This window comes from Oryctolagus cuniculus, chromosome 12 (assembly GCF_051225735.1).
Source record: "Oryctolagus cuniculus isolate XC-2025 breed Fujian yellow rabbit chromosome 12, ASM5122573v1, whole genome shotgun sequence".
NCBI classification, from domain to species: Eukaryota; Metazoa; Chordata; class Mammalia; order Lagomorpha; family Leporidae; genus Oryctolagus; species Oryctolagus cuniculus.
Genome location: NC_142878.1, coordinates 102,618,495 through 102,642,993, shown reverse-complemented (window position 1 = coordinate 102,642,993; position 24,499 = coordinate 102,618,495). Strand labels below are relative to the sequence as shown.

General features: G+C 47.1%; 1 protein-coding gene across 2 annotated transcripts in view; it reads right to left on the bottom strand.

The window, feature by feature from the left end:
* ADAMTSL3 (ADAMTS like 3) overlaps nt 1–24,499 on the bottom strand; it is a 410,995-nt gene that overhangs the window by 9,031 nt on the left and 377,465 nt on the right. The window contains exons 24-28 of one of the 2 annotated variants that reach the window (XR_016217636.1): nt 19,690–19,780; nt 15,500–15,616; nt 8,986–9,169; nt 5,840–6,044; nt 155–255 (exon numbers count right to left, since the gene is read on the bottom strand). Coding sequence is in view for 1 of the 2 variants with exons in the window: in XM_008275279.5 (XP_008273501.3) it covers nt 155–255; nt 5,840–6,044; nt 8,986–9,169; nt 15,500–15,616; nt 19,690–19,872 (790 nt within the window). In the remaining variant the exon portion in view is untranslated. Of the gene's footprint in view, nt 1–154; nt 256–5,839; nt 6,045–8,985; nt 9,170–15,499; nt 15,617–19,689; nt 19,873–24,499 lie in introns of both variants that reach the window. The other variant, XM_008275279.5, reaches the window with a different exon arrangement.

Sequence of the window (24,499 nt, the reverse complement as noted above, 5' to 3'; positions counted from 1 at the left end):
TACTATTGAGGGCGATACTAAAGCAACGACAATTTAATAGGAATGATCAATCAGGGGAAGTGGTAGAAACTAGAATCCATTCCACCTTCAGGCAGTTTTAGTCACTGACTGAGGCGAGAGAGACTGCGGTATCCCAGGGCCACGAGGCCAGTACCTCCGTCTGTCATTGCAGCTGGAATCGGAGCCGTTGTGGTGTTGACACGCTGTGGGGAGCCGCTGTGTCCTCACGGCATGGCCCATGCAACGGCCAGGACACTGCAACAGAAGCACAACTGCGTGTCAGTCCCGTGGGCTCAGACATCGTGTACTGAGGTGGAGGAGTGAGCAACCAGTCACGATGGAACCGCATGTCACGATGGAACCGCATGTCACGAGGGAACTCCGTGTCACGAGGGAACCGCATGTCCCCAGGGGCATGATGGGGCCCAGACCGCTGCTCTGCCCACCAGACACCCCTCCTTCAGAGCTAGGTAGATACCTAAGCTTCTGTCCCCACCACCAGCCCCAGACCACCTCTGGGGAGAACAGAGAAGGGCGGAGCCAACCTTGACATGATCGGACTGACAGGTAGAAATGACTAAGCTTGAAACCTCAAGTGGGAGCCAGCACCGCGGCACAGGGGGTTAAGCCACCTCCTGTAGCACCGGCATCCCATACCGGCTGCTGGTTTGAGTCCTCGCCTGCTCCACTTCTGATCCAGCTCCCTGCTAATGTGCTTGGGAAAGCAGTGGAAGATGGTCCAAGTGCTTGGGCCCCTGCGTCCATGTGGGAGACCCAGAAGAAGCTCCTGGCTTCAGATCGGCGCAACCCAGGCTGATGTGGTCATTTGGGAAGTGAACCAGCAGATGGAAGACCTCCCTCTCTCTATGTCTCTCTCCCTCCCTCTCTGCCTCTGCTTCTCCCTCTCTCTGTAACTCTGCCTTTCAAATCAATCAATCAATCTTTAAAATCAAACCCTAAGTGGCTGCCAAGTTTGGATTTTTCAGCTCTGAACACAAATGAAGGTTTCATTGCTACAGCTGGTTCAATTATAAGAAGAAATATTTTTTTTTTGATGTGCAGTTCTTAAATTTTGATGTAGCTTTAATGCTTGTTAATTTTTCCTTACAATTTGTTTTATGTTTGATAAGATCTTTCCCATGTTGGTAACTCTATTTGTGTTTAATTACTTTTCCATTTAGCTCTTTAGTCAACTTAGAATTTATTTTGGTGACTGTTCTGAGTTTGGGTTCCTATTGTACTTCTGTTTCCTTAACATTAGTTAATTCCTCTCATACTACATTTTATCTTTGGATAACAGCTTCAGGTATCACTTACATACCATATAATTCACCATTTAATGCAAACAATTTGATTGGTTTTAGAGTCATATAACTTCTTTTTTAAAAAGATTTATTTATTTATTTGAAAGGCAGAGTTACAGAGAGAGAGGGAGAGACACACACAGAGATAGAGAGAGAGAGAGAGAGAGAGAGATCTTCCAACTGCTGGTTCAGCCCCCAGATGGCTGCGATGGCTGGGGCTGGGCCTAGCTGAAGTCAGGAGCCAGGAGCTCCATCCAGGTCTCCCACATGGGTGCAGGGGCCCAAGCACTTGGGCCATCCTCCACAGCTTTCCCAGGTGCATTAGCAGGGAGCTGGGTCGAAAGCGGAGCAGCCAGGACTCAACCCAACGCCCATATGGGATGCTGGCACTGCAGGTGGCAGCTTTACCCACCATAACGCCGGCCCCTGGAGTTGTATAACTTTTATCACTTCCCTGCAAAGAAGCCCCGCTACCCTTTAGAAATCACCCCTCCCATCACCTCTCCCCGAGACCTAGATAATCATTGTTCTACTTTGAATCCCTACAGACTGACCTGGTCTGCACACTTCTCTAAATCGTGTCATCCCGCGTGTGGTCCTCTGTGCATGTCTTCCATGACTGACGAATGTCTTCAGATTCACCCATGTTGTGGCAAGTATCAGTACGTTTCCCTTTTAATGGCTGAACAATATTCCATGATGTGAACATGCCACAGTTTACGTACCACTTGTTTCCTCTTTTTGGTTATTATGGGTTCTTAGGATTTGGGTTGCTTATTTGTGTAGGTTCCATTCGTCAGCAGTGGAATTGCTGGGCCATATACTAGCTCCACACTGAACATTTTAGGAGGTACCAGGCTGTTTTCCACACTTTATATCTCACTAGCAGTGTATGCAGGCTCCAATTTCTTCATATCCTCACCAACATTTGTTTCCATCTTTCTTTTTGAATAACAACATGAGGCAGTATCTCATTACGGTTATGATTTGCAATTTCCCTAATGACTAATAACTAAAGATGGGTATCCTTTTTTTTAAAGATTGACTTATTTGAAAGGCAGAGTTACAGAGAGAGAAGGAGAGAGAGGGAGAGAGGGAGAGAGGGAGAGAGGGAGAGAGAGAGAGAGAGAGAGGGAGAGAGAGAGAGAATCTTTCATCTGTTGCTTCATTCCCCAAATGGACACAATGGCCAGGGCAGACTGAAGCCAAGAGCCTGGAACTCCATCCAGGTTTACCACATGGGTGACAGGGGCCAAGCACTTGGGCCATCCTCTGCTGCTTTCCCAGGAGCATTAGCAGGGAGCTGAATTGGAAGTGGAGCAGCCGGGACTCAAACCAGCACTCATATGGGATGCCGGCCTCACAGGGCTTAACCTGCTGAGCCACACCATCAGCTACACAGAGGGCATCTTTCCATGCACTCATTGGCCATTTGTTTTATTTATTTATTTATTTATTTATTTGACAGAGAGTTAGATAGTGAGAGAGACAGAAAGGTCTTCCTTCTGTTGGTTCACCCCCCAAATGGCTGCCACGGCTGGAGCTATGCTAATCCGAAGCCAGGAGCCAGGTGCTTCCTCCTGGTCTCCCATGCAGATGCAGGGGCCCAAGCACTTGGGCCACCTTCCACTGCCTTTCCGGACCACAGCAGAGAGCTGGACTGGAAGAGGAGCAACAGAGACTAGAACCAGCGCCTATATGGGATGCCGGCACCACAGGCAGAGGATTAACCAAGTGAGCCATGGCGCCGGACCTCAATGGCCATTTTTTTAATTATTTATTTATTTATTTTGACAGGCAGAGTGGACAGTGAGAGAGAGAGAGAGAGAGAGAGAGATTGACAGACAGAGAGAAAGGTCTTCTTTTGCTGTTGGTTCACCCCCTAATGGCCGCTGCAGCCGGCGCACCACGCTGATCCGAAGGCAGGAGCCAGGTGCTTCTCCTGGTCTCCCATGGGGTGCAGGGCCCAAGCACCTGGGCCATCCTCCACTGCCCTCCGGGGCCACAGCAGAGAGCTGGCCTGGAAGAGGGGCAACTGGGACAGAAGCCGATGCCCCGACCGGGACTAGAACCTGGTGTGCCGGCACCACAGGTGGAGGATTAGCCTATTGAGTCGCGGCGCTGGCCTCAATGGCCATTTGTATATCTTTAATTAAGAACTATCTATTCAGAACTTTTGTTTATATTTCAGTTGTTATTTGTGTATTATAGAGTTGTGGTTTTTAAAAATATATTTTAGGTGCAAATTCATTTTCAGAGATGTGATTTCTAAATATTTTCTCCCATTCTGTGGGTTGTCTGTTTACTTTCTTGATAATGTCCTTTGTAATACAAAAATTTTAAATTGTGATATAGACTGATTTATCCATCTTTGCTGTTATTTTTACTTATGTTTTTGATGTTTGTGTAAAAAATCATTTCCTAGGGTGGGTGTTGTGACACAGTGGGTTAAGCTCCTACTTGGGAGGCCTGCATGGACTGAATCTCACCTCTGCTTCTGATCCAGCTTCCTACTAGTGCACCTGGGAGGCGGCAGCAGATAATGACTCAAATACATGGACCCTACCATTCATGTGGGCGACCCTGATGGAGTTCCCGGCTCCTGGCTTTGGCCTGGCCTGGCCCCAGCTGTTGTGAGCATTTGAGAAGTGAACCGGCATATGGAACATCTCTCTCTCTCTCTCTCTCTCTCTCCCTCCCTCCCTCTCTCTCTCTGTTACTCTGGCTTTCAAATAAATAAATCTTTTCTTTAAAATAAAATAAGCCATTTCCTAATCTGAGTCGCGAAGATGTTGATCAATCTTTTCTTCCAGGAGTTTTAAACCTTAAATCTAGGTCTTTGATCCATTTTGAGTTCATTTTTTATATGCAGTATAAAGTGGAGGGAGAGGGTCTGTGTAATTAATTTGTAGATGGATACCATTTGTCCTGCAACATTCTTTTTTTTTTTTTAAAGAATTATTTATTTTTTTTTGAAAGACAAAGATACAGAGAGAGGTAGAGCCAGAGAGAGAGGGCTTGCATTCCACTGGTTCACTCCCCAAATGACTTCAACGGCCAGAGCTGAGCTGATCTGAAGCCAGGAGCCAGGAGCTTCTTCCGGATCTCCCACATGGGTGCAGGGACCCAAGGACCTAGGCCATCCTCTACTGCTTTTTCTAGGCCATCACAGAGAGCTGGATCAGAAGAGGAGCAGCTGGGACTCGAACCGGTGCCCATATGGGATGCTGGTGCTGCAGGCTTGGGCTTTAACCCACTGTGCCACAGCGCCGCTCCTGCAGCATTCTTTATTCATTGGATGGTCTTGTCAACCTGATAGGAAGTCAGCTGACTTCGACACCCAGGTTTATTTCTAGACTCAATTCTGTACTAGGATCTGTGTGTCCAACCCATGCCGGTACCACGTCGTTTTGATTACTGCAGCTTTGTAGTGCGTTTTGAAATCAGAAAGTCTGGATCCTGCATCTTTGTCTTTTTCAAGATTGTTTTGGCTACCATGTTTCTTGAATTTTCATATGAATTTTAGACCTAGCTTGCTCATTTCTGCAAATAAGCCAGTTGGGATTTTGATAGGGATTGCAGTGAATCTGTGGATAAATTTGGGGAGTTTTTTTTTTTTAGCAACATTAAATCTTCCAATTCATGAATGGGGATATCTTTCCATTTATTTAGGCCTTCTTTAATTTTTCTGAAAAACATTTCATAGTATTATAACCTTTATTTTCCAAAACCATTCTTTCTCCTATGATTAACTGCCTGTAAGCCCACGTAATGTGCTTCTGTACTAGACTTGTACCCCATAACCCATGTCTATTCCTATGTGAATTATACCCACTATTTTACTCACCGTAGCTTTGTACCATGGTTTGACATAGGATAAGGACAGCCCCAATAATTTGCCTTCCTAAAGAGCTGTGGTCCTTATTTATTCTCCCATATGAACATAGGGATTGATTATCTGAAGTTCTATAAAAACGAGTTCTACTATGATTTTAATTATAAGTGTATTACAGATTTAGTTAACACGTTCATGGTACTGAGATTTCCCATAAAAGAGTATCATAGGCCTTTTATTTGCCTCACTTTTCTTTTATGTGTTTCTACGATGTGTTGTCTTTTCTTTGGGGGTTCCTATATATGAAACTAATTTTTCCTAGTATTTTTACTATCACATCATTAAAGGCGACATTCAGGATACGGGTTCTGAGTCTTCTGTGCAGACGTCACTAATGTTTTCCTTTCCTCTTTTACCTGAAGGCTGCTCTCATTCCTACTGCCCTAATCTGATCTACCTAAGAGCTCGGTTATTGTACCACTGTGCCCAAAGGCTCCAAATTTGGCTGGGTTTTTGTACCAGAAGACAGAGATACCATGATTTCCAAATTAAATCTGGAGGCCAGAGATGCGTATTCATTTTAGAGCCCAATCAGATGTTCTCCTTAAAATTAAATATATATGTATATCTATTACTGTGATTAGAAACACAGAGATGGTTATTGATAGCACTGTCAACACACTGGACTTGCCCCCTTTACCTGGCTCCCTGGCTCAGCGACCCACTGGACACACGGGTGACCAGTACACGGTTTCCTTCCGAGAGGCCGGTCTTTGGAGGCGCATGCTCTCGGAGACACCACCTGCACGGTCCCATTGGCTCGTGTCCTCTTGCACGTCACTTGCCGACTATGGAATCCTTCACCGCAAGACACAGAGCACTCCGACCACTCACTCGCGAACCACCTAGGAGCAAAAAGCACAGGCGCTCAGTACGGACGGGTGTGCCGGCCCTCGCAGGCAGTCTCGGCGGACAAAAAGCTGATCCCCACGCTGCGTGAGGGCTACCACATGTCCCTGTCGGCAGCGGGCAACCGCACAGCTCACTCCTCTGCTGACTGGGTTTTCTTTCACTCAGGGGCGCAGCAGGGTCACTGCACGGAGACACTGATATGGGGGTTTTGAGTTAGAGCTGTCTTTAGGTAAGGCAACATTAGGTGGAAATTTCTCAAAGGCGAATTTCAAATCACTGAAACCGAAGGGGAGAAATATTTCTAGAGCATCTATGCGCTGTCTGCTGTACAAGACCCCACGTGTTATCTTATGTAACTCTCACGTGGTTCTCCTTTACAGAGGGAAGAAACAGATGTCCGTGGAGTTAAATCCACTATGATCACATAGCTGACAGAGCTGGGATCGGAGGTGATGAATCTGACCCTAAAGTCCGAGGGTTAGTGATCACAAGAGGCTGAACTTGGAGCCAGACGCCTTTGAGGTCCTGAGTGCTCTTTTATTGAAGAGGTTTGGGCTTCTGCTGGGCTTCTAAGGTGAGGCCCTTGGTTATTCAAGGGGCCCTTGTGCTTGAACGGGAACATAATCACTTTTCAATCGCCGCTAAGCAATATCTGAAATTTAGCCTTTCCTTGAATTATAAAAATACAGACCACAAACCACAGCGATATTTGTAATACCTGTGATTTTGCTGTAATAGGTATTTCCACATCACAGCACAACGGTGCAAATATTTTACTATATTGCACATTTTAAGATATCTCAGTTACTGCGTTTCAACGTAATTGATGTCTTTGTAATTGGATGTATTTTGTTTACATCTGGAAAAACCTCGTTCTGAGAGGGCAGCCACAGGTGTCTGTAGACTACCGGAGGGGCCTATGGCACAGAAACATTAAGGACAGTTGATGTACAGGGAGCTTGGGTTAGACACCCTCCATGGTCTCATCTAGGTAGGGCAGCTCACGGCTCTGTTCTAGGGGTGTGCGAGGTGCTGAGGAGCGCCCCCACGCGGATACTCTCTACTTTCTGAAAATCGAGAATTGCCACAAAGCAGCTTTCTTGGATCGAGTGCCCTTACTTAGTGGCATGAGTCTCAGCATGAGGTTTTCCTTTGAAGAATTACAAGGGGTCCTAGAAGATATGGCCGGTAGGGGGCCGGCAATGCTGACATCCCTTCTCAGAGCATGCCTGAGGGCAACTGTTCTGTTTACAGTGTGCCCCTGCCCCCACTCTCCTCCAGGCACAGGCCATTGGGCTGGGAGTGGGCCTGGAGCTGTACAACATTAAGCATCCCTCTATTTTCTCATCCACAAAATGGGGTTGGAGGCAGCATCTGCCTCGGAGATTCATTCTGAGTAAATAGCTTTTTTTTTTTTTTTTTTTTGACAGGCAGAGTTAGACAGTGAGAGAGAAAGAGACAGAGAGAAAGGTCTTCCTTCCGTTGGTTCATCCCCCAATGGCCGCTACGGCCGGCACTGCGCTGATCTGAAGCCAGGAGCCGGGTGCTTCCTCCTGGTCTCCCATGCGGGTGCAGGGCCCAAGCACTTGGGCCATCCTCCACTGCACTCCCGGGCCACAGCAGAGAGCTGGCCTGGAAGAGGGGCAGCCGGGACAGAATCCGGCGCCCCGACCGGGACTAGAACCTGGTGTGCCAGCGCTGCAGGTGGAGGATTAGCCTCATGGTGTCACTTGATGGAGTCTGCTAGAGTCTCTACTCTTCATTCAGTCCTTTGTTTCACAAACATTTATGGAGAGGCTATGTTGGGGCAGACATTGTGCTAAGTGCTAAAAATAGATCATGGACAAAATAGCCATGGGATTACTCTCCTAAAATTTACAGTCTATTGGGAGAGGAAGACTTAGTATGGTAAGAGCTATAAAGAATGATGAGGAAATATATAAAAAAATATTATCAGGGGCCTCTTCCTTGGAGGGCTAAGGTCAGGGAAAGTTTCCCGGCAAGTGTGTTGAGGTGAATTCAGATGAACAGGAACAAGCAGTCATCGAGTGTCTACTACCTGTTGGGCACCTGTTTTGGACACTGGGGATAAAAAGGTACACAAGATAGAGACAGGCGCGGTGCTGGCCTATGTCGGTATTTGTTGGGAGAACAAAGGGAAGTCATAGAAGGGTTTTAAGCCGAGGAGAATGATAGCAAATTCATTTTAAAGCTGGTTACCATTAGGGGGTGGACAAAGTAGGGAGGGAGGTGGGGAGTGGGAGGCCCCTGGAGTAGACCCCATGAGAAAGGAGGCTGGCCACAGTGGGGATTAACAAGAGTGGGTGGAGGGAAAGGGGGGGGCTCCACGGTGCAGTTTGTTAAGATCTGGAATTCTGGGGACAGGTCAGGGTTGGTGGAGATGATGAGTCTGATGTGCGAGTTGTTTTCAGTTACTGGTTTGTATCATTGATTACTTAGAAGGGTTATGAATGGTTTTACCTGCAGAGGTGGTGTCGCGAGAACCCTGTTTCAAGTTGTGAGTCTGGTGATTCTGGCCCATTGCACCATCCCCTAGGAAGGCCTGCGAAATCCACCTCACCAGGAGCTTAGGGAACCCACAGCACTGTGAGTGCAGGAGGCAGACTGGGGTTGTGATCAAAATAAAATAAAATAAAAAAGCAAAGGTTTGGAAAACAGAGCCTCTCGATTGAGATTCTGGCCCTAGTGACTGTGTGGCCTGGGACAGACTTCTCATTTATAAAACAAGAAAGCAGCATCCTGTACTTCATGGGCAGATGGGAAGAGATCCAGGTAGAGCCCTTGGCAGGCCGCCTGGGGATGGAGTAAGTGCTAAATCAATCTTAGCTACTGAGCAAGGTGGTCCAGACCACTGCCCCTTTGAAAACAAGCAAGGCCTGGTCCTGATGCGATAGCAAGAGCAATGCCACGTACCTGGCGGGGCAGTCCCGGATGTTACAGGGCTGAAACCCACCCTGCGGCTTCTGGAGGTGACCACAGCGGACCTCGCTCGCTTCCTGCCCTGTGGCCATCACACACCGAGGTCTCTGCACGCGAACTCCCAAGTGGCCACAGGTGGCAGAACAAGGTGACCAGTCACCAGCCTCCCAGAAGGGCTCTGCGGAGAGGAAATGAAATGTCAGGAGCACCCCAACTGAGGAATGGTGTTGGGCTGGCGGTGACACGGCCAAAGACCTCTGGAGCTGCTTTCTGGCAATCTGCTTGTCTGCTTCTATGAAGTAGCACACAGAAACAAAGCCATCTCCCAGCGCAAGGTGGGGAGGCCTTTAAATCTTATTTCCCACTCAACTGACTTATTGGGGGAAGGGCAGCCAAAATGGGGTCCTTGGACCACAGCCTGGGAGAGGGGTTATGGTAAGCCAGCTGGACCTGCCAAAAAAAAAAAAAAAAAATTCAGAGAGAGGGGAACAGGCCCTGGCTGCAGGCTGCCCCTTCAGAACTGTCCACCCAGGGCCAACAGGAAGAGAGGGAGTGTCCTCTCCAAGGAGTTCAGCCAGGCCGAGAAACGAGAGATGGAGCAGGAGGAGGAGCAGGGACCAGGGATTAAGCAGTGAGGTTAAAGAGGCACTTGAATTCCATTCTTGCTTTTCCATTAATTCTTCATCTAAACTTCAGAGCAGTCCGCAAACTACCGAGATTTTTCACAGAGGCAGCTGGAAAGGGAGAGAGGGGCGTCCCCGCAGGGAAGGCAACCCTGGCACAGCTTTGTAAAATCTCAGTCCCCACCGCACACAGTCCCTCTCCTTCCCTGCTGACACTCGGGAAGAGATGAGGCGGGGCACGATGATGACAGATTTGTGTACGATCACAGAAAACGCCAGATTTTCCTGTAATGATGATAGCTACCAGCTGTGTCCACAGGCCCTCGCGCATAGCAGCGGGATTTCTTCAACTTATTGTTTTTCAGGTTTTCCTTCTGATTTTTGAATTTGGGTCTTGAATTGCACATGGCATCATTTGCAAAGCAGAACTGTAAAATACATTTTTTAGCCAGACCCTCAGGATAACAGTTTATTTTAAAATATTTTCTTTAAAGAATAGCTAAGTCTGTTGAGAACCTCCCAGGTGACAAGTGCTGGGTTAGATATTTTACGATTAATTTTTCACTGGTCATCTCATGAAGTCATGTTTTTATATTTATTTTGCAGAGGTGAAAATGGAACGGAGCTAAGGAACTCGCCCAAGGTCTATCACCTGTGAGATGGATTGGAGCTGAAGTGTATCTGACTCGAAGTCTCTGTTATCCCACATTTCACGACATCTGGACAGTTCAAGGCAGGGTACATGTGCATTTCTTTAAAAAGACATCTTTTTGGGGGCCGGCGTTGTGGTCTAGTGGGTAAAGTCTCTGCCTGTGACACTGGCATCCCATATGGGCACCAGTTCGAGTCCCAGCTGCTCCACTTCCAATGCAGCTCTTTGCTAATGGCCTGGGGTTAGCAGCATAAGATGGTTCAAGTCTTTGGGCCCCTGGACCCACGTGGGAGACCCAGATGAAGCTCCTGGCTCCTGGCTTCAGCTTGGTCCAGCCTTGGTCTTTGCAGCCATCTGGAGAGTGAACCAACAGATGGAAGCTCTCTCTCTCTCTCTCTCTCTCTCTCTCTCTCCCCCTCTCTCTCCCCTTCTCCCTCTCCCTTTCTCCCTGCAATACTTTCAAACAAATAAACAAAATCTTTAAAAAAAAAAAGGTTGTCTTTTTAAATTGAGGCATACATCATATCGAATAAATAAAACACTAGGTCTCTGGTGTGCAGTGCTATGAATTACACAGTCGTGTATATTTATGCAACCATAATCCAAAGCAAGGTACATGCTTTCCTCACCTCCCCAAATTTCCTATTTTCTCTTTCCAGACAACTCCCCTCCCCTCCCACACAATCATCTGCTCTTTTCTTTCAGTGCACATCCATATTATCTGTCCCTGGACTTCATGCCACGTGTACTCTTGTATTTGGCTTCTTTTGCTTAGTGTGATGTTACTGAGATTCATCCGCAACGTTCTGCATATCAGTAGTCCATTCTCTTTTATGGATGAATGATGCCTGATTGTATAGCTCTATCACCATTTAAAAATGTATTGTCCTGCTGAGGGCTGTTATGAATAAGGCTGAGCATTCCTGAACCAGCTTCTGGTGAGCACGTTTTCATTGCTCTTGGGCAAACAGCCATGAGCAGAGTTGCTGGGTCAAGGGTAGGTTATGCATAGCTTTATTACAAAGTGCCCCTTTTCCAAAATGCCTTTACCATTTTCCACACTGAGCAATGTAAGACGGTTTCAGTTGCTTCCCATTCTTGCCAAAATTTGGCATTGTTAGCTCTCTGTTCTCAGCAACTGTGGTAGGTATGAACTTGTATCTCATTGTGGTTTAACTTCCATTTCCCTGATGTTATCTGTATATCTTCTTCTGTGAAGTTTCTGACTCGAGTTTTTGGCCACCGTGTGAGTGTGTGAGTGTGAGTGTGTGTGTGTGTATGTGTATGTGTGAGTGTGTGTAGGTGTATGTGTATGTGTGAGTGTGTGTAGGTGTATGTGAATGTGTATGTGTGTATGTGAGTGTGTGTATGTGTATGTGTGTATGTGTGTGTGTAGGTGTATGAGTGTGTGAGTGTGTGTATGTGTGAGTATGTAGGTATATGTGTGTGTGAGTGTGTAAGTGTGTGTGAGTGCAGGTATGTGTGTAGGTGTATGTGAGTGTGTGTGTGAGTGTGTATGTGTGTGAATGTGTGTACATGTATGAGTGTGTGTGTGAGTGTGTAGATATATGTGAGTGTGTGTATGTGTGAGTGTGTGTATGTATGTGTGCATGTGAGTGTGTGTGTATGTATGTAGGTGTGTGTGAGAGTGTGTATGTGTATGTGTGTGTGTAGATGTATGTGAGTGTGAGTGTATGTGTATGTGTGAGAGTGTGTATGTGAGTGTGTGTGTATGTGTGAGAGTGTGTATGTGAGTGTGTGTGTAGATGTATGTGAGTGTGAGTGTATGTGTGTAGGTGTGTATGTGAGTGTGTGTATGTGTGTAGGTGTATGTGAGTGTGTGAGTATGTGTGAGAGTGTGTGTAGATGTATGTGAGTGTGTGAGTGTATGTGTGTGTGAGCGTGTGTATGTGAGTGTGTGTAGGTGTATGTGTGAGTGTGTGTAGATGTATGTGAGTGTGTGTGAGTGTGTGTGTAGGTATATGTGAGTGTGTGTATGTGTGAGTGTGTGAATGTGTGTATGTGTGTGAGTGTGGATGAGTGTGTGTAGGTGTATGTGAGTGTGTATGTGTGAGTGTGTATGTGTGTGTGAGTGTGTGTAGGTGTATGTGAGTGTGTGTGAGTGTAGGTGTATGTGAGTGTGTGTGTGTGTGAGTGTGTGTGTGTAGGTGTTCACTGCTAACTCGCAGAAGGAGTTCTTCATACATTCTAGATAGTATAGTTTTAAATAGTTCTTCATCAGACATACTCCTATGTCCTGTCAATAGGTTTCCCAGTCTGGCTTATCCATTCTTATTTTAAATGATGTCTTTCATGGACAGATCTTCTAAATTTTGATGAAATCTGGGGCTGGCACTGTGGTAAAACTACCAGCTGTGGCGCCTGCATTCCATATCTGTGCCAGTTCAAGTCCGAGCTGCTTTTCTTCTGATACAGCTCCTTGCTAATGTGCCTGGAAAAGCAGCAGAATACGGCCCAAGTGCTTGAGCCCCTGCACCCGTGTGGGAGATCTGGATGAAACGCCAGGTTCCTGGCTTTGGCTTGGCCCAGCCCCAGCCTTGCAGTCATTTGAGGGAGTGAACCAGTGGGTGGAAGATTGTCTCTCTCTTCCTCTCTCTCTCTTTCTCTCTCTCTCTTTCTCTCTCTGTAACTCTGTAACTCTGCTTTTCAAATAAATAAATCAGTCATTTAAAATTTTTGGTGAAATCCAATTTGATGATTATTTTGTTTTATGATTGGTAATTTTTGACACAAATGCATTTGAATAGCAGATCATATATCAGTCCTATACAAGACTCCTCAATGGCCTCCCAAGCTTTTGGATTAAACTCCTGAGTCTACCTTGATCCTCAAAATGCTGAACAATTCAGTTTTCAGCAGCTCTCCATGCCTTCACCTTCTGCATGGACGGCTCCTGCTCACCCTTTGTGTCTGGGCTCAACGCCGTCTCTTTCCCAGGACCATCCTTGCTATCCTCACCCAAGTGGCCACCCCTGTTCACTATGTATGTGTGAGTGTGTGTGTAGATGTATGTGAGTGTGTACATCATCAGCCTGGGTCTCTTCCTTCACAGCACTCATCACAGAGAAACGTCTTGTATGTATAAATTTCATTATCTGTCTCTCATTCATCTGTCCTACTGGAACAGCAAGTCCATAAACAATGCCTTGTTGAACAGAAGTAGGACAGGGCATGGCCCGTGTGCCACTCAACCAACGTTGGTTGAATTTATAAATGAGTCTCTTGGAAACACTAAGCTGAGGATCCACGGAAGGTTGGCATATTCCATAGTGTGCACGTGTGTGTATGCATACATTTGTGTGTGTGCATGTGCGTGTGTGCGTGCGTGTGTGTGTGTGTGAAGGTGGAACAATGCAGGAAGTTGCAACGACCTTCACTATTCCAAAGGCTTCACTTTTACCAGCAACTTTGGCCTCACGAGTATCCAACTATTTTCCTGAATCGATCTAGGGGAGTTCTTTTGAATGTCCTGGTTTAGTTGACTGAAAATGTCTTCATTCCTTTTCCCATAACAAACACCACACTTTAATGTGAAAACTTAGATGACTTCTCCAAAAAGAGATAGGTCCCCTTCTTCAGTCCTTCCACTGTCCTTTGGTCATCCCACACTGCTTCAAAATATGTGTTTCCATAGCTGCCTTCCCCTATAGACTGTGAGCTTCTCTTGAACTTGGTCATTTCTGTACCCCCAGCCCTTAGAAGAATAAGCAGTGGGCAAACATTTGTTGACTGTTGAATGGATGGATAACAGTACATGCCAACAATGCTAGTAGTACATGTCGCTCCCCCTCTTCGTGGAGGAATGACACAGGACCCTGCGCTGTTCTTTCGTCTGCTCGGCCCTCCCCGGGTTTGCTGCTGGTTCTTCCCGGGTTGGCTACTATCCCTTCCACCTCCGTGGAAGGGCAGTTCCCCCTGGCCGCATTCCCCACTTCCGCAGGGGAGCGGCACACCGCTGGCCGGCTCTTCTCGGGGGCTGCACGGGTTCCCTTAGATGTTCCCCATAGATGTTCCTGGTGCATGCCGTCTCTCTCCTCCTTTATAGTCCTCCTCCGCCAATCCTAACTCGGCTGCCCACACGCCGAGTACGCTGCTCTCCAATCAGGAGCAAGTCCTACAGTTTATTAGTTGAACTGGAGGCAGCTGTGCGGAAGCTGTTTACTTCTCTCCCAACGCCATGTTGTGGGAGAGCAGATGCATAGAATAAGTCTTAATTTCAGTAACTTAGTCCAGTCCGGATTGCTCCCCACAGTACATCTAACAGAGGAGAAAAATATGTTATATAAACACCCCTAGATAACGATGTCACAAGTGGAATGGCTGTTGATTAGCAGGTCAGCATCATTTTTCATTTCATTCTTCCTTTGTATCTTATCCTATTGGAATGCCAAGTCCGTAACCACTGTCTTGCTCAACACAAGGGCAGGGCACTTGATTGTCACTCAATCAATATTTGTTAATTAACAGAAGCATCTCTTTGAAATGCTAACCAAGTCTCCACTGAAGGCTGGCATACTCCAAAGTGTGCACGCTTGCCTAGGACTTGGGGCATCTTTCATTAGGGCCTGGAGACTGCATTTCCCAGAATCCCCACCTGCAAAGGTATAGTCTGCCAATGAGAGACACTGATCAAGACTCAAGAGGTTGAAATGGCATAGCTACTGTTTTTCCTGTACAATGGAGAGAGTGAAATGTGAGGTTTAACAGTAGGTTCCATGCGTCCTGTGACTTGTACATTTTGAGCTACAAGGCGATGAGCTCATCAGTCATGGCTTCCAGCACTTCTAATTCTACCTTGCTCCCTTGGCCTTCTAAAGATATTGCAAGCTCGGGATATGTTGACTGGAGTCTCTTGATCAAGCACTGATGTATAACAAAGAGGCATGTATGACAAAAAAATGTGGAAGGGAAAACTGAATGAACCAAGTGAAAAACTCTTAGCAAATTTCCTCTCTATCAATATTTAGCAGGCTGGTAAAATCAATATCCACATTATCACAAATAATGATGCACATTTGAGATTTTAGCTCTGTAAGCTTCCTTTTCTAAAAAAAATTCATTATGAAAGAAATAAGTTGAACCCCCAAAGACTGAGGAGCAGGAAAAAAGCTGGCCAAAGGCCTGGAATAATTTTACATAGAGCATAGTGACAACCTTTATATGGAATCATTTCTTCACACCAGCAAATCCCATAAAAGTCAAAGTCGCAGACCTTGAGATAGGGGTTCTCCTGTTGGCTCACTGCTGTTGGTTCCAAGGTAGGGCGTCTGTGGAACACGCTTTTTATGTCCCTTAGGAAATACAGTTTTACTGCCTGGCCATCTTCGTTCTAGAAGAGGAAAAAGCAAACACTTTTTACCAATCAGAAATTATCCAGTTATTCCTTTTTCAAAGATTTATTGATTTATTTGAAAGGCAGAGCGATGGGGAGTGGGGTGAGAGATCTTCCATCGGCTGGTTCACTCCCCAGTGGTTACAACAGGTAGGTCTGGGCCAGGCCGAAGCCAGAACTCCCTCTCCATCTCCCACATGGGTGCAGCGACTCCTCCACTACCTTCCCAGGAACATTAACAAGGAGCTGGATTGGAAGCGGAGCAGCCAGATTTCAAATTGGCTCTCAGCTATGATGCGTCAGAGTCATCTCACATAAACCACTGAGCCAAGGTGCTGGCCCCCAAATTACCCAGTTCTTGTCCCAGACCGGTTATTATCAGAGAAAGTTAGTAGGAAATAGGATGCTCTGTTCCTAGAAGCTCAGATTCTCATAGGGCTGGATGGGTGAGATGTCACAAGGATTTAGAGTTTTTCGTTGTTGAGAACAGATGGCATCCCTGCATGTTTTCAGGGCTGATGGCCTAACTCATTCACCAGAATCCCCACATGGCCTGGAGGAAGCAGGCTGCTTGGAGGGGACCCCTCCCCTCAAGAGTTCTGGGGAGCAGGACAATGGGCATGGCCCACAGGGGCCTCCCTGACGAGGAGTGCACGCTCAGAGAATGCTGTGGAACTTGAGCTGAGAGCAGAACAATGAGGAAGGAGAGCTGGGGCTGTCTCCCAGCCAAGCACCACAGCCCTGGACTGCATGGCCTGGGGCACTTCCCAGAGAAGAAACCAGGCCTGAAATGGGCAGGAACCAGGGCTCGGCCTTCTCAGGGAGCATCGAGATGACTCTGAAGAATCAGGCCAGTTTGGACAGAGTCTGTTGAAACTGTTCTGTTCCAATATTAGGAAAAAAAAGATATTTATTTATTGGGGCTGGTGTTGTGGCACAGTGGGTTAAGCTGTAGTCTGCAAAGTCATCATCCCATATGAGCACCTGTTCATGTCCTGGCTGCTCCTCTTCTGAACCAATTCCTTGCTAATGCACCTGGGAAAGCAATAGAACAAGGATCAAGTACTTGGGTCCTTGTCATCCACATGGGAGAACTGGATAAAGCTCCTGGCTTCAGCTTGGCTCAGCCCCAGTCATTGCAGCCATTTGGGAAGCAGAGGGAAGATTCCCTCCCTCTCCCCACCCACCTTGCTCTCGCTCTGTCCCTCACTCACTGTCACTCTGCCTTTCAAATAAATAAATAAACCAAAGATAATACTTGTTTGTTATTTGAAAGGCAGAGTGACAGTGAGCGACTGAGAAGCAAAGAGATACCTTTTATCCACTGGTTCATTTCCCGAATGGCTGCAATGGCTGGAGCTGGGCCAGGCCAAAGCCAGCAGACAGGAACTCCATCTAAGACTCCCACATAGGTGGCAGGGGCCCAAATATTGAGCCATCCTCTGCTGCCTCCCAGGTGTATTAGCAAGAAGCTAGACCAGAGGCGGATCAGCCAGGTCTCGAACCAGTATTGGCGTCAGAAGTGCAAACCTCACCAGCTGTACCACAGTGCTCGCCCCTGTTCCAAGCTTTGAGAAGATCAAGGAGACTCTTTGGGAAGGGCTGCGTGGAGATACAGCACTGCCTGTCTGACCAGCATTGAGGGCCCAGGAGGGGTAATATGAAGAACTCTGAAAGGGGAGACCACCGATTTGGGTTCTAGGTCAATCTCTCTATCAACCTCAAGTTTCTTCATAAACGCAAGAGACTAAGAAATACTGCCGGCAGCATGGTGGCACCATGAATTTCTTATTTTTTTTTTAATTTTTGACAGTGAGTGGACAGTGAGAGAGAGAGACAGAAAAGTCTTCCTTTTTGCCATTGGTTCACCCTCCAATGGCCGCCGCAGCCAGAGCGCTGCGGCCGGCGCACCGCGCTGATCCGAAGGCAGGAGCCAGGTGCTTCTCCTGGTCTACCATGGGGTGCAGGGCCCAAGCACTTGGGCCATCCTCCACTGCACTCCCTGGCCACAGCAGAGAGCTGGCCTGGAAGAGGGGCAACCAGGACAGAATCCGGCACCCCGACCGGGACTAGAACCTGGTGTGCCAGCGCCGCAGGCGGAGGATTAGCCTAGTGAACCGCGGCGCCAGCCACCATGAATTTCAAAAGAACTTATGCACAGCAAAGCGCCCTGTGCAGGAAAACTATTCTAACTCCTTGCAGGACCACCTCCCATTTCTTTAAGTTTCCCGGCTCCTCTGACTGCCATCAAGGAAAACCACAGGGCCAGCTCTTTGACATCCTGAGCCTCTTGGTTCAGCAATGGTTTCTAGAATCAGACATGAGTTACACCACGACTCATTCATTCATGAAACCCTGAACCTCCATTTGGTGCTGGGGACACAGAGGCGAACAAGAAGTGCCCTCTGTTGTCCATCTTAGAAACTTCCATGATTAACTCTCAATTGATTCTGAATTCTGGTGGGAAAAAGCGGTGTTATTTATTGAGTCTGAAAACGCCAGCAACTTCAAGGCCATTTTGGTGATGAGAACTTGACAGGTTCTAGAACACTGGCCCGAGGAAGCAGGAGAGATCAGCTTCTCGTCTTGTGCGAGAGGCCACATTGCAATGACCTCCAAGTCACAACACTGACTCTACCGCTAGGCATTTTAGAACTCAATAGAATAGCATTTGCTACACACCAACTGCATGTCTCAGACCATATTATTTTCTCAGGACTGCAAAAGAAACATTAGGTGTGCTCCCTACCTTTAAGGGAATCTAAAATTCAGTTGGAGAAACAGGAATAAAATTGGAAATGGGATGTGCACTTGGCACAGCAGTTAAGAGGCCACTTGGGTTGCTTGCATCCCATATTGGAGCACATGGCTTTGAGTCCCAGCTCTGCTGCTGACTCAGCTTCCTGCTGATGTGCATCCTGGGAGGCAGACAGTGATAGCCCAAGTACTTGGCTACCTGCCACCCATGAGAAAGTCCCAGACTGAGTACCTGGCTCCTGGCTTCAGCCTTGGCCTAGCTATTGCTGTTGTGTGCATTTGGGGAGTGAACCAGCAGATGGAGGACCTCTCTGTGTCTATCTGGCTATAACACTCTGCTTCTTAAATAAAGCATTTAAAAGAGGAGACAATTGGAGAAGAACATATGCCAGGACGTAATCAGGTCCTAGCAGCGAGACCAGAGAAAAGAGAGGCCAAACAAAATCCGAGAAGGATTCACACAGAAAGCAGGAATTCAGTTGTTCCCATGGGACGCAGGGGTGGGGTGGCTTGAGGCAATAAGAGAAATCCTCTCTCTCTTCCTGGGAGAGTAGAAGGCCTGGACACTTCTATGAGGGAAGAGCAGTGTGTGTGTGTGTGTGTGTGCACGCGCATGCACACGTGTGTGCTGGATCATCATGCAGAAAACCATCTTGACTAAAGCAGAGCTCAGGGCCAGCTTAAAACCAGGGTCAGGTCCGGCGCTGTGGCTCAATAGGCTAATCCTCCGCCTTGTGGCGCCGGCACAACTGGTTCTAGTCCCGGTCGGGACGCCGGATTCTGTCCCGGTTGCCCCTCTTCCAGGCCAGCTCTCTGCTATGGCCCGGGAGTGCAGTGGAGGATGGCCCAAGTGCTTGGGCCCTGCACCCCACGGGAGACCAGGAGAAGCACCTGGCTCCTGCCATCAGATCACCGCGGTGCGCCGGCCGCAGTGGCCATTGGAGGGTGAACCAATGGCAAAGGAAGACCTTTCTCTCTCTCTCTCTCTCACTGTCCACTCTGCCTGTCAAAAAAAAAAAAAAAAAAAAGGGTCAGGCATTAAGCGTTCAGGGAACCAGAACAAGAAAGGTCTTGCTTGTGGGCAGAAATATACCTACACTGAACCCCAGTGTAGCTTCTTAAGTGGAAGAGATGTACGACCTTCTAAGAGAAGACCTGATAAGATAGGGTGTTACAATTTAGTCTCATGTACACCGGCAGCAAGGGTTAAAACCAAATAAAATCCGTCTTGTTCATTCTCTGAGTCTGGAGTCAACGCAATTGGGCCGTGCTTTGTACATATTCCAGGAGGAGCCAGCGAGGGAGACACTCACCCAGCAAGTGGAGCACAGACGTTGCCACTGCCTTTCCAAGAGCATTGGTGGCTGTGCAGACGTAGGTTCCTTCATTTTCGAGGGAAACGTTCTGCAACAACAGGGATCCATTGAAAAGCAAGGAAACATTGTCACTCAGAGATCCTCCTCTCTTCAACCAAGTTATATTAGGCGGGGGGGCACCTTGGGAACAAAAACAAATATGACAAAGGCAATTCTTTTAAGAACAGGGCCACAGCACCATGCGACAATACCATTGAGTATTTTGACCACAGTCAGCAAACGCGTTTCGTAACATAGTATAGGGAAAATGGCTATGTCTGTTTTGAGAGCTCCTCCATGGCAGGTGCAGGATAGTGTTCAAGGGCTTGGGTCGCCAGCACCGCAGCTCACTTGGCTAATCCTCCGCCTATGGCGCCGGCACTCCGGGTTCTAGTCCCACTCGGGGCGCCGGATTCTGTCTCGGTTGCTTCTCTTCCAGTCCAGCTCTCTGCTGTGGCCCGGGAAAGCAGAGGAGGATGGCCCAAGTGCTTGGGCCCTGTACCTGCATGGGAGACCAGGAGGAAGCACCTGGCTCCTGGCTTTGGATCAGTGCAGCGCACCGGCCATGGTGGCCATTTTGGGGGTGAACCAACAGAAGGAAGACCTTTCTCTCTCTCACTACTCTACCTGTCCAAAAAAAAAAAAAAAAAAAGGGCTTGGGTCCACTGATCCCTTGACTGATTTATGCTTACATGTTAGGGAATGGGAGCCAAAGATAGTTGGGATGCTCTGTATTGGGAAGTGAGAGAAGGTAGATGGCGTAGTGGTTGGGAAAAAGGAGCTGATGAAGTTGGAGGAATGTGGAGGAGGTAGAGCCAGAGAGAGAAATTCCTAGTGCTGGGTCGTCGCAAGAAAGCCTTGGGAAACAAATCAATCGAACCATCTAACACAGATCTTGGGGTTTGTTATGTTCAGGTAAGGAAAATTGCTCCTCCAGGAGGAACAGAAAACGTTCACGGAAACTGATGTTGTTCATTAACGTTTTTCTAGAAAAGGATAATTTCAAGGAACAAACAGGAATGTGGAGTTTCAGGGCCAGTGCTGCGGCATAGTAGGTAAAGCCACTGCCTGCAGCGCCAGCATCCCATATAGGCCCCACTTCGAGTCTCGCCTGCTCCACTTACAAGCCAGCTCCCTGCTAATGCATCTGGGAAAGCAGCAGAGGATGGCCCAAGTCCTCGGGTCCCTGCACCCAGGTGGGAGACCAGGAAGAAGCTACTGGCTCCTGGCTTTGGATTGGCCTAGCTCCATCTGTTGAGGCCATTTAGGGAGTGAACTGGCAAATGGAAGACCTCTCTTTCTGTCTCTCTCTCTGCCTCTCTGTAACTCTGCCTTTCAAATAAATAATAAATCTTTTTAAAAAAAGAAATGTGAAGCTTCAAGTCTGGGTTAATACTGTGAGATCAGGAATCTGGACACAGAGGGGCGTATGAGGAAGTTAAAGAGCTGATTCTCCCAAATCTTTTTAAATTAAATATTTATTTAAATAAATATGCAAATAAAATAAATATTTATTTTCAAAGGAGAGTGACAGAGACAGAGAGAGAGAGAAAGAGAGACAGAGAGAGAGAGCGAGCTTCCATCTGCTGGTTCACTCCCCAAATGGCCACAATAGCCAGGCATCAGCCGGGCTGAAGTCAGGAGCTGGTGACTCCATCCGGGTCTCCCACATGGGTGGGAGGGGCACAAGTCCATGAGCCGTCCTCCCCTGCCTTCCTAGGAGCTGGATCAGAAGTGCAGTAGCTGGGACTCCAAGTGGCACTCAGATGTGGGATGTGGGCATCCCATGTGGTGGCTGAACCCACTATGCATATTGCCTACCTCTCCCTGAAATCCTGAGGATCCTGTTATTTTGCTTGGCTGGGGAACGGATTTTAAGAGCCGGAGAAGTCTCACGTGATACCCGAGATTGTGTCACATGATTTCTTTCTTTTTAGGATGTCCTCTCCTCCTGCAGTGCTCTGGCTGCAGAACATGAAAGACACCATGTAGCTTTCTGACAAGAGAAGCCACTGCTCTTATCACCACAGCGCCAGGCAGCTGATAGCAGGCAAACGCATGCTCTGTGAACTTGGTGATGCTTCGATTCTCCCCGTTATTCCTCTTCCCCGAGTCACCGTTAGCTCTCTCCCCCTACAGGGAGCTGGTAAGACCTTGGACTTTGGCTCCAGCCCTTCTGTCTGCACCTGCCTAAGATGGTTATTCACGTCTCTTATACAGGCAGGCATCGCGTGGCTAGAGAGAAGCCTGTCCACTTAGAGAGGCTTCAACTTGCTCGGGGACACCAAGCACCAATATTGGCACTGAAGCATCTCCTGAAAACTCAAGATGTTGACTCAACTCTAAGTCAAAGCAGAGGGAGTGGGGAGCGAAAACACTGTGCTAGGGGTGAGGAGGCTTGGTTTCCCTTCTTGATGTTTAAGAGTGCCGTGACCTTGGGCAGGGCACCTGAGATTTCAACTCTCATCTGTGACCACAATCTGGAATAACAGCGGGAATCTCCCTGTGTTCAGATATAAGATCTGAGGCTTTGCATACCCGCCCCTGGGACATTTTTGTCCTTAGTCCTGTAGCTTTGCATGGTCTAAGTGCTGAAGGCAGAATTATAGATTCTTGGCCCCCAGGAACTCAATCAAATATCAATCTCGGTACAAGTGTGAAGAGTGTTTGGTGATGGATTAAGGCTACTCATCAGCTGGCTTTAAAGCAGGGAGATTGTCTTGGCGAGCCCAACGCAATCGTCAGAGCCCTTAAAATCAGAAGAGAGGGGCAGAAGAAGTGCTCAACCAGGTAGAGAAAGGGAAAGGAGGAGAGGTGAGGCAGAAGAGGAGTTAAGAGGGATGTAATGTGTGAGAGGGATGTGATCCACTGCTGCTGGTTTGGGAGTCGGAGGGGACCAGGAGCCTGGGAATGCTGATGGCCTCTCGGAGCTGACAGCAGCCTCAGCTCAGCGCTACCGAGAGACTGGGCACTTCAGTCCTACGACGACAAGGAGCCGCAGGCAGCCGACAACCCCAAGGCTCTCGGAAGCAGAGTTATCCTCAGAGCCTCCAGCAAGGAATGTACTCTTGGTGGTACTCTGGTCTTGGCTTTTGATGCCACACTGTACCGAGAGTGGGCTACAGAACTGTGAGATAATAAATGAGTGCTGTTTGAAGCCTCCAAGTTGTGATAATTTGTTACAGCAGCAAGAGAAAGGTCACTGAAAGATTATTTTAAATTTGATTATGAAAACGACGAGGCCCTAAATAGCCAGAGAGGTGCTGATCACATGCATAGAACTTTTTAGCTTTTCTTCTACAAATACATACCACACAGAGAGGGTAAGACTTCCTAAGTTACCCAGCTATTAAATACTGGCATTAAGAGTCAAACGTGTGCAGTTTGGTACAGGATCTTTCTTAACCATGGTGCAAGTAGATCTTACACATTTCTCAATAAATTTATTCCTTATAGGAATTTTTTGGAGGGGGTTGTATTAAGATTTAGAAAATATTTTTTGTAGCTGTTTAGTATTAACACTTAAGAAAGCTATAACCATTTGTGTATTTATCTTGTACCCAGTCATATTCCTGAATTCTATCATTTTGAATCATTTTTCAATTGATTTTCTTGCTTTTCAGGGTAAGCAATTGTAACATTTTCACAGTGATAATTTTCCAATATTTGTATCTCCGATTTCTTTTTATTTTCTTGCTGTATTTGTCAGTGCCTCTTGAACAATGCTGAATAATAACATCTATAGCAGCTATTATAGACTGAATATTGTGTTCCCCCCAAAATTCATGTTTAAGTTTAATCCCCAATGTGATAGTGTTTGGACATGGGGCTTTTGGAACATCCTGCCCTTATCAAGAGTTCCCAGAGAGTTCTCTTCTCTCTCACACCATGTAAGGACGAGTGAGAAGATGATCCTCATCTTTGAGAAGACACAGGCCCTCACCAGACCCCAAATATGCTAGTGACTTAGTCTTCTACTTCCTAGCCTCCAGATCTGTAAGAAATAAATTTCTGTTGTGTATACATCACCTGGTCTATGGTATATTTGTCATAGCAGCCCCAGTGACTTAACACAGTAGGCATATTTGTCCTCTTTTCAACTTTAATGGTAATATCACTAATGTTTGTTCCTTAAACATGACATTTTCTTCTGGTTTTTCATGGCTTTCTTGTCAAAGAACTGTCTTCCTATTCCTAACTTACAAGAAAATTTCTGTCTTTAGTTGAATATTTAGTTCAATTTGCTCATTTTAAAGCTATTAATTTTCTTTTTAAAACAGCTTTGGCCACCTCCTGTCTTAGGTTTTGCAATGCAACTATCGTCATTGTGTCACTCAGTTAAAAAATGCGCATGGGTGCAGGTATTTGATCTAGTGGTGAAGACGCCAGTTAAGATTCTCACACCTGTACTGCAGTGCTCAACTCCAGTTCTGAATCCCAGCTTCCTGATAGTGCAGACCCTGGGAGGCAGCCCTGTGGCTCACGGGATTGGGCTCCTGTCACCCAGGTGGGAAACCTGGATTGAATTCCCAGGTCCTGACTTCAGCCCCAGCTAGAGCAGTTTGCAAACATTTGTGGGGTGAATAAGCACATGAGAGTTCTCTCTCTCTCTCTCTTTCTCTCTCTCTCTCTTTCTCTTATAAGTAAATAACTTTAAAAAATGTTTAGTGGGTGCTTACTATGTGTGAAACTATGCTGACCCTAAAGACATAACTCAGTTCTTCGGGGAACTTTCTCTAGAGGAGGCTGTGGGAGGAGAACACTGACG